The 10,926-nt window shown below is 41.9% G+C and overlaps 1 protein-coding gene across 11 annotated transcripts in view; it reads left to right on the top strand.

The window, feature by feature from the left end:
- The window catches only part of PPFIA2 (PTPRF interacting protein alpha 2), a 570,637-nt gene extending 559,711 nt beyond the window's left edge, over positions 1–10,926 (top strand). For all 11 annotated transcript variants that reach the window (XM_069764416.1, XM_069764417.1, XM_069764412.1 and 8 more), the window contains 3 exons: positions 176–335; positions 1,617–1,710; positions 9,577–10,926. In XM_069764416.1, coding sequence (XP_069620517.1) covers positions 176–335; positions 1,617–1,678 — 222 coding nt within the window. In that variant the 3' untranslated portion in view covers positions 1,679–1,710; positions 9,577–10,926. The remainder of the gene's footprint in view (positions 1–175; positions 336–1,616; positions 1,711–9,576) is intronic.

Genomic DNA, 10,926 nt, shown 5'->3' on the forward strand with positions numbered 1-10,926 from the left:
CTGTCTGAATCCAAACGCTCAAAGAAGAACATGAAGGACAAGTTGCTTGTGGATTATAGTGTAAAAAAGGAAATGCATGTTAGAAATATAAAATGAAAAGGGAAACCATTATGTAAAAGTAATAGCTTGACATAAATACTTTCCCAATGTAATTTGGCATGCTTTGTATTTCCAGAGCGATGACAAAAACTTCAGACGTGGGCCCTCCTGGAGGAGGCAATTTCCACCACGAGAGGTCCATGGAATCAGCATGATGCCAGGCTCCTCAGAAACACTGCCAGCAGGATTTAGATTAACAACAACATCCGGGCACTCACGAAAAATGACAACAGATGGTACCTCTTTATTTTTAGCTGCGCTTGCAGCAAGACGGCATACTATTGTGTATAACTGTATTAAATAGATTATTATGTCAAAATAACATGCTGTATCTTTCCAGGATAAGATCATTTCATAACAATCGTGCTGTAAACATTACAGAATAATAATGGTTCCAGCTTCTAACACATTCCAACATAGAGAAGCCGTAATAAACAAACATATTGGATTAAATGGCAAAAACAAACTTACTGCATGATGATTATCTTGTATAACTGTCCTCAGTGGGGAACAGCTTTAGTGTAAATGTGTCTCTGGCATAAACAAAATAATGAAGGGGGGCCCCAGCAGTCATTTGTACGCGGTGCCTACAGGGGCTGGCGAAAGTATTCATTCCCTTTGCTTTTTATCTGGAGGTTCAGGGTGGGGAAAATGTCAATGTAAAGATTCCTGAAAGTACATTTCAATCAAGGATTGTCTACTAGATATGATTTAAAGGAGTCAGAGTACTATGAAATTAAAAAAAATGAATCTATACTCACCCTGTTTCTCCCACCACTTCACTTCCGATCTGATGCTTACTTGGTCCCTGCTGGCCTCGGCTATCTTCTCCCATTTATCAACACTGAAAATGGGCAGAAATATCCTCTCCGCCATTCATTGGCCAAGCAACTGGCTGACTTGGATTTTTCTACTATTTCCAGTGTGTTGAGATGAGATGAGTAAGCCAAGGCCAGCAGGGACCAGGTAAGTAGTAGAATAGGATCCTTGGGCAATGTTTGAGTGAGCGTTGATTCTTTTCTTATTTTATACTTGTCTGAGCTCTTTTAGAACTATTTATCATCCACTGGACAACCCCTTTAATACCAATGAGTGCTCTGCTTCACTCACTACTGAGTGTAACAGTGGAGCACAATATGATTTTCATTCCATGGTTGGATAATGAATGAATCTTGAAATCCTCTGCACCAGGTGGCATGCTGTAAGGCAAGAACTGTATTATTTGAAGAGCTTGTCTTTTGCAGTAAACCTGTTTATCATCTGAAGCTGGTTTATCAATCTGCAGATCGTTGCTGTGCTTGCATTACACTTTCTACTTTATGCAAATAGTCTCTTCAGAGAGGAAGAGAATTAGAACTCTAGTGCCACCTATTGGAAGGTAGCAATCCTACAAGTCAATGTCGACCCTTTAACCAGCCTTGTCACATGACTTAGGATAGCATGTCAGTCTCCACAAGGAGAAATGATACTTTCTACTTTATAAACTTAAGTCTGGTTTTCTCTTCTGTATTTATCAGCTGCTGCCCCTTCAGCAATGCAGAGATTAGACAGCTCTACAGTCCGGACATACTCATGTTGACAAATCTAAAAAGAGCAAAGCACTGAGTTGCAGTGAGTATACTTCAACTTTTCACACATTTTCTTGTAATTTGACCACCAATCAGTCATCTTACATTTGATTACTGTTCCACATGTAAAGGGGGTTTCCAGCAAGAAAACATCCATAACCTATCCATATCATAGTGAATAATGTCTGATTGCCGGACCCCCACTGATCACAAGAACAGCACTCCTGATCCTCATTTCATCATGGTGGTAGGAATTGAATTGTGCAGTATAATCATGCATGACCCCTGCTGCTCTAGATTGTGTGTATGGAACCGACTGAGGTGGCAAAATGCTATGCTCTACTACCTTCATCAGTCCCATAGACAATGATTGGTCATGGCTCATGAACAACTGTGCTTCTGTATTCATAGCCACCAGAGAGGAGGAACAGGAATGTGGAACCCATGTTTTCATGAATGGTGGATCTCCTTGCAATGCAACCCCCAGTAACTAGATATTTATAACCTATCTCTGATATTTAAAGGTTTTCTTCATAAAAATGAAAATCTAGCTGCTCATAGTTTCGTCCAGTTGTAATAGATTTCTTTATGTTATTTGTCCCAACTCTTGGCAAGTCATAGCCTACTATCTGGAGTTAACCATAGAATTGCTGGTAAACCTGTCTGATTACACTGAATTTTATATTAACTATTGAATATGATTGTAGATTAATAGTATATTAAACTGTACTAAAGAAAATGAACATGTTAGGCTAGTTTCACACTAGCATTTTGAGGAGCTGCGGAGGGCTGCGGATTTCCTCCATGAAGCCCCGCCCTTGGCCGCTAGCACCGCCTACTTCTGCATGCGGCCTGCGTACCTATCTTTAACATTAGGTACGCAGGTCGTGCCGCTGTATGCGGATGCTTCCACATGCGTCGTTTTGACGATGCAGAGAAAAAAAAAATTGCTATAAGCTGATTCTATGCTGGTCGCCGCATCGTCAAAACGACGCATGCGGAAGCATCCGCATACAGCCGCACACGACCTGCGTACCTAATGTTAAAGATAGGTATGCCGGCCGCATGCAGAAGTAGGCGGAGCTAGCGGCGGAGGTGTGGCCGAGGGCGGGGCTTCACGGAGGAAGTCCGCAGCCGTCCGCAACGCTAATGTGAAACCGGCCTTACCTTGTACTGACCTTGTTTACCTATTGGTCTTACTGTGTTATATGAGCTCAGTCAAGTTATTAAGATTGGTGACTATTGATTCCCATAATAGACAAAAAAAATTGTGAATCTAATAATGAATGCTCAGGACCATTCTAGTATGGGTTAATGTGATTTCATAGAGTAAATCAAATATTTATAAAGCTTATATCTAAACTGTACACTGGTCAAAGCTGGTTACAACTATTCAGCTAGAAATTTCCTAGAAATCACGAGAGAAAGAGTTAAATGACGAGAAGAGTCCTACCACAGCTCAGTAGCTTGGACATTATGCAGGTAGCTGAAAATATACGGCAAGGTATCTACCATAAGATGTCATTTGTCTGATGTGAATCATACTATAAGTAAAATTAAAATATTTTGTGTTATCAAAAATAGAGGGGCCAACACGCTGTTTTTTTTAAAAAAATATTTAAATAAATAATGTAAAAAAACTACGTGGGGTTCTCCCTATTTTTAATAACCAGCCAAGAAATGTTCTCACCCTGCGAGCGGTGACGTCAGTAAGGTTAACGCTGTTCATCGGCTGTTCAACTGCGATAACCTTACTGATGGCAGCGCTCGTCGAAGTAGCCGGATTCACACGCTGTCACTGTGTTCCAGTTGTCGTGCTGAGTGGTCACATTGCTGATGTTACCGCTCAGCACTGCATCTGGATGTAGCAGAGTCGGAGATCATCGTGGGATGAGGGATGGTTTACAGCAGACCTCTTTGGATTATTTTACTTTTTAAAGGTAATAAAGGGGGAAAAAAAGGGTTGGGGAATGCTTTTTACAATTAAAGCATCTTTCTCTGTGTGTGTGTTTATTTCTTTTGACTACAGGGTGTGCCTTATCTGGGGAGGCTAGGGGGCTGGTGTCATTAGTCTGGGAGGAGGCAAATATCCAAAGGCTGCTTAGCCTTTTCTAGTTATTAAAAATAGGGGGGAGGGGGGACCCCACTTCATTTTTTGAGGGGTCCCATGTTTTTAATAACCAGTAAAGGCTATGCAAACAGCTGTGAGCTGACATTAGTAGCCTGGGAAACTTCATGGATATTGGCCTCTTCCCAGAATAATAACACCATCTGTCTGCTTTTTTTTCATTTATTTATGTGTTGGCTAAATACATGTACAGTAAGCTACACACGCACTGCACTAATTATATATCTCACTGACATATTTCTTACTATGCACAGGCACCAGCTTGTGAATACACTCATCAGCGTCGCCTGCTCACAATGCTATCGGAGAGAACAGGCGATGCTGATGAGAGTAGTAGTCATCAGCTGACACCTGACCAGCGGTAACTGTGTCACCACCGGTCCCAGCGGTTGGCTCACACGCTGTCCTCCGTGACATCATGGGAACTTGCAGTGATCCGTGATATCCAGCGGCTGTGACCGGTGGTGTCTTCAGTAAGGTTACACCGGTCAGAGCCGGTGTTTCCCACATAATCACACAGATGACAGCGAGGGAATCGACGGATGTTCAGGCCCCCCATTCACTTGAATGAGGTTCAGGTCCAGATCAAGTTTGGTTACCATTCTGGTACCTGGACTGAACCTTTTTTTATAAAGTACAGCTGAATCCGACCGACCCGAACATCCCTATTCATAGATCTTAGAATAAAATTAAGCTTTCCAATGGGATGTGTAAAATATATATATATATTCCTATGCTGAAATATTCTTATAAATGTGACCCTGCTATGCACTGTGTAATGGTTGGGTCTCACCATGCAGGGACATGGTCTGAACCACCACAGCTCCTCGGTACGGGAGGAAACAAAAGAGTAGGATTAAAATGTCACTTTTTTTTAAATTTCTTTAACCACTTGGTCAGAGGAAAAAAACCTGACATGTGCACATATAGAATATCATAGGTACAAGTGCAATTCTTAAAAACTATGTATAGCATTCGGATGAGAAATTCAGTCGTGTGCACAAGCCCAAATAATCAGCTGCAATTCCATGCTGTCCTGTTTTTACAGTTTCTGTTGCTTTGTTCTTTGGCCAGGAGCTGTGGTATGTGCCAACGATGTTCCTGCATGGTGTAGCGATTCACGCTCACCAGTAGGCAGCAATCACATAGGCAATTGATTCTTGTGTCAAAACAATGTGATATTTATTTCAACAGGTTGTACAAAACCATAAACCCAAAATCCCTAGCCTTGTCCAGGCGCTTACTAAAGAAAATATACCTTGGCTCTTCATACACAACTGAACTAGTCCCAGTTCTATCAAACAAAAAGCTATTGTCCACAGCAACCACTGATATTGGGAGTTTGGTGTACACGGCCTGTGTAGTCTCTCCAGCTCTAATACAAACCACTCTGGTCAGCTTCCCCAGCTGATTAAGTCATTCACCTACCTTGGGTATATGCAGAGCTAGCCACATGCACGTAATCAGAACATGTAAAGCTAGGATTTAATCCTAACCTACCTTGCTTTACTACATACCCGCACCACTCGAAGCAGCTGTTATGAACGTAGCACAAACTCACACACGGGTAATAGAAAAATTAGATCCCCAAACCGAGCCATGATATCTGCCAACACTCAGAACCTGCAGGGTTTTAAATTGACCAGAACATGAGGTTAATGTTTGAGGACACGAGAGTACCAAGTTCCTCCAAGAACCTGCCCCTATTTTGGGGTACCAATTTTTGCCGTGCTGATTTTGGGAAAGTGGCAAAGTTCCAGCCTCTTTGATAGCCACCATGATGATTTCTGACAAGGAGTTACAAGTGGGTCCCTACCCTTTTTAGTATGTTTTAGTATGTTGCCATAATATATGAGAAAGGACTTCTTTTTTCTTGGTCAGTGTACTTTATAATTGACCTCTCCCACCTTTTCCACCACCCTTTAGAATCCCTGCCATTGGGTTAGGAACTTGCTCTACACTGTGGGCACTAACACAGCACCAGATCCCCTGGCTTAAATTATGTCACTCGAGCTGACTGATTACCCCCCTGAATTTTATCTCTTGGGCCTCGAGCAGGCACTATTTTACTTTACCTGTTCCTTCACCTTGGTCCCACGATACAACAAATGATTATGCCTGACCTCTTGCAGAAACAGATCATTGTCTCACTTACATTTTCCAGAGTACCATTTGCTGTTAAGTTCCTCAGCTGGGCAGTTCCATATTTGTCCAGGAACTCCTCCAGATGGATTCAATGGATGCTTTCTCATCCTCCTTTCTAGCCAGTACAGTGAACGGAAATTCACCATTTACAATATGTGACTTTGTAACCATAACCAACTCCTGGTGGCATACTGGACTACTGGGTACTGCAACTTTAGCCTAAAAGTCCCAGCAGAAAGGAAAATCTTGACCAATAACAATAGCATGCAACAAGTCCTTGAACACTCCCACTTGGTGGGACCCGGAACCATGCGTACAGTGGGGCAAAAAAGTATTTAGTCAGTCAGCAATAGTGCAAGTTCCACCACTTAAAAAGATGAGAGGCGTCTGTAATTTACATCATAGGTAGACCTCAACTATGGGAGACAAACTGAGAAAAAAAAATCCAGAAAATCACATTGTCTGTTTTTTTAACATTTTTTTTGCATATTATGGTGGAAAATAAGTATTTGGTCAGAAACAAACAATCAAGATTTCTGGCTCTCACAGACCTGTAACTTCTTCTTTAAGAGTCTCCTCTTTCCTCCACTCATTACCTGTAGTAATGGCACCTGTTTAAACTTGTTATCAGTATAAAAAGACACCTGTGCACACCCTCAAACAGTCTGACTCCAAACTCCACTATGGTGAAGACCAAAGAGCTGTCAAAGGACACCAGAAACAAAATTGTAGCCCTGCACCAGGCTGGGAAGACTGAATCTGCAATAGCCAACCAGCTTGGAGTGAAGAAATCAACAGTGGTAGCAATAATTAGAAAATGGAAGACATACAAGACCACTGATAATCTCCCTCGATCAGGGGCTCCACGCAAAATCCCACCCCGTGGGGGCAGAATGATCACAAGAACGGTGAGCAAAAATCCCAGAACCACGCGGGGGGACCTAGTGAATGAACTACAGAGAGCTGGGACCAATGTAACAAGGCCTACCATAAGTAACACACTACGCCACCATGGACTCAGATCCTGCAGTGCCAGACGTGTCCCACTGCTTAAGCCAGTACATGTCCGGGCCCGTCTGAAGTTTGCTAGAGAGCATTTGGATGATCCAGAGGAGTTTTGGGAGAATGTCCTATGGTCTGATGAAACCAAACTGGAACTGTTTGGTAGAAACACAACTTGTCGTGTTTGGAGGAAAAAGAATACTGAGTTGCATCCATCAAACACCATACCTACTGTAAAGCATGGTGGTGGAAACATCATGCTTTGGGGCTGTTTCTCTGCAAAGGGGCCAGGACGACTGATCCGGGTACATGAAAGAATGAATGGGGCCATGTATCGTGAGATTTTGAGTGCAAACCTCCTTCCATCAGCAAGGGCATTGAAGATGAAACGTGGCTGGGTCTTTCAACATGACAATGATCCAAAGCACACCGCCAGGGCAACGAAGGAGTGGCTTCGTAAGAAGCATTTCAAGGTCCTGGAGTGGCCTAGCCAGTCTCCAGATCTCAACCCTATAGAAAACCTTTGGAGGGAGTTGAAAGTCCGTGTTGCCAAGCGAAAAACCAAAAACATCACTGCTCTAGAGGAGATCTGCATGGAGGAATGGGCCAACATACCAACAACAGTGTGTGGCAACCTTGTGAAGACTTACAGAAAGCGTTTGACCTCTGTCATTGCCAACAAAGGATATATTACAAAGTATTGAGATTAAATTTTGTTTCTGACCAAATACTTATTTTCCACCATAATATGCAAATAAAATGTTAAAAAAACAGACAATGTGATTTTCTGGATTTTTTTTTCTCAGTTTGTCTCCCATAGTTGAGGTCTACCTATGATGTAAATTACAGACGCCTCTCATCTTTTTAAGTGGTGGAACTTGCACTATTGCTGACTGACTAAATACTTTTTTGCCCCACTGTATGTCAACCTGAGCTATGTGATAGTTCTTGGCATCTCCACAGATACACCTTATCCTCACCCCCTTTCCAGGGACTAGCACAAGCAGGAGTGTGGCCCTTTTCAGGGTTACCAAATACGCGTTTCGAAGATCGCGGTCTTCTTCGTCAGGGAACTGGTCCACACAGCGTTCCTTACTCCGGATGGTCACGTGACTGCCTACGTCACGCAAGTTCCTGTTCGGCGTCTGCAGCACCACAGGCTTCAAGCGTGTACTGGCTTCTGTTGCGCACCACTAGTGAGGACGCTTAAAGGGACTCTGTCACCCGAATTTGGAGGGAACAATTTTCAGCCATAGAGGCGGGGTTTTCGGGTGTTTGATTCACCCTTTCCTTACCCGCTCGCTGCATGCTGGCTGCAATATTGGATTGAAGTTCATTCTCTGTCCTCCATAGTACACGCCTGCACAAGGCAAACTTCTTGGCATCCTGCATAGCAAGGTCATAGTATGCTTTCTGCGATTTCCCAGGAAGCTAAACCTCTGCCAATTTCTCTGGAGGCAGTTTCTCCCTATCTGCCACTCTTTCAAAGACAGTCTGAAAAGCCTCAACGTCCTGCAGAATAATTATGTGCAAGGCCACGCGAAGTGTTCGCTTCACACAGATACCTTTACTTTGGCTGGAAGGCGGTGTGTGACATTTATCTCCACAGGTTGCGCAGCACCGAAAAACAAAACCATAAACACAAAACCCCAAGCCTTGTCCAGGTGCTAACTAAACAAAATAGTCCCTGGCTACTCACGGCTGAGCTAGTCCCAGTTCGGTCAAACAAAACAGCAACCACTGATACTTGTGGTTTGGTGCATACGGCCTGTACAATCATTTCTCAGAGAGATATTCTGTCTCTCCCTCCAGCTCTCTATTACACAGGACACAGCAGGGGCACATTAATAAGATTATTTCAGCATATGAACATTTTTTTAACACATCCAATTGTGGAACTTATTATTTCTCCATGATCTATTGATTAAACTGTACTTTGTTCAATGGACAACCCTTTTAATAGTGAATTTTTATGCTGTGTAGAACAGCCAACAGCAATTACAAGGCAGGACAGAAAGCTTTTTCTATTGGTTCTTTGGAAGTTACAGGGGGCCACTATGCAGACAATTAACTGTGGAGTAAGCACTTGACAGATCGACGTGCATTGCTTTACATCAGGGGTGGGGAATCTTTTTTCTGCCAAGGGCCATTTGGATATTTATTCCATCCTTAGGGGGCCGTACAAACTGCACCCACAAAGTACATCCTGACTCTGGCACTGGTTTCAGGACGTAATCTTTCATTGCATGCCCTTCAGTGTTCAGTAGTGAACACTGAGTGTGTGTGCTAACAGAGCAAGAAGAAATTAATGAGCTGATTGCAATCAAAATACACCTCCCTGCCAAGAATGCGGTCCCTGAGAATCTGCTCGGGGGCCTGATAATAGGTCATCAAGGGCCGTAAATGACCCTGGGGCCTGAGGTCCACCACCCCTGCTTTACACTTTGAACACCAATGGTGTCGGACTTCTTAAGCACAATTCTTCACTGGATTCTTATTTATTTATTTTTTAAACAATGGGAATTGCAAAAATTTATTTTGTTATCTAGACAGTGGATTTAATATTTAAGGTGTTTTTAAGAAACAAATCCCTTTTTGCTTGAACTAATCAGTGTTCTATATTTGCTCTCGCAGGTGTCACCTTTTAACTATCTACCTGAAGTGCACTACCTAGGAGAACTGCAGCAAGAGAACAACTGGCGGGTGCCCGGGTGGCAGAATGAGCACTGATTTACAATACTAAAATGTGAAGATATTTTTATGTACTGCATTATCGTTTGCTTAGTTGACGACAGAGAAAAGAAAAACTATTAATTGTACGAAGGTTTCCATGATCCTTAGAGGCTTCAATGTGCACAACTTACTGAGATGGAACCAATTGTTTTTATGTTCTTTTACATCTGTTTTCCTTGTAAAATACTAGAAATATTTAAGTATTTAACGTGTATTTATTTTATGAAGTGTAAGTCTTTTTATTTTCTCAAGTGTAAATGGTTATAAATATGATTTTTTTTAAATAAAAGTTAAAGTTCAATAAGTCTATGTGGGAAGACCTAAAAAAAAAAAAATGTCACTAATGTTTGTACCTTTCCATTTCACTGTTTTTACAGTTTTTTGGATTGTAACAGTCAATCTAGTATGTTTAGCAGTTAGATGCCTCAACATGTTTCTCCTAAGAACCTCTAAACATACAGCTGAATACCTGCCTCTGGCTCTGTATGATGTCATCTGGATGATGAGCCCAAAAGGACTGTCGAAGGCGCCCGATAGGTCACATACTATCAGAGAAGCACTGTGAAGGCTCTTCGAGTAACGAACTGTTTACATGAGTCAATAGCAATCACCGAAACAAAACAGTCTTTGTAAAACAAAGTCATGAATTAATGTAACCTATGGACCAAGAAAACACTTTGCTTTACCGAGAACGACTTTTGCTTTCTTTCATCTGTTTAGATGCCGGCATCTGCTGGATAAACCAATCTAGCAGTCTTAATAGATCTATTTCCTATGTACAAACCTGAGTTCATCCCTTTATTTGCCCGGAGCGTTAGGAAACCTATTTACTGTTCTACTCTTAGCCACGATGGCCTTTGTAATGACTTCCTCGGAATTCAGAGGGCATAACTGAAAGACAGTGTGACATATGCTTAAATATTATATCTGACCACCGGTATAATACATAGGCATATCCGAAATGTTATTACCTGCTGTGGCTTTATTTGTTGTCGCAACCGTTGCTTCCTTAATAGTTTCTATGGACATTTCTAAGTAAGCTAAGTTAAGATTATTTGAAACAATTTGCCAACTTCAAGCTTCTTGACTTTTCGCTTCAATACTGTCTTTTAGTTATTCTGTTAAAAAAACTGCACGTTCATGAAAGATTTCTTTTATTGTCAGATCTCATTTTTATCCAATGAAAGTTGAAAGTTCATGGTGACAAACTGTTTTCCTTCCATTGTCAATAAAAAAAAGGGAAAAAAAATA

The sequence above is a fragment of the Ranitomeya imitator genome, chromosome 4 (genome assembly GCF_032444005.1).
Source record: "Ranitomeya imitator isolate aRanImi1 chromosome 4, aRanImi1.pri, whole genome shotgun sequence".
NCBI classification, from domain to species: domain Eukaryota; kingdom Metazoa; phylum Chordata; class Amphibia; order Anura; family Dendrobatidae; genus Ranitomeya; species Ranitomeya imitator.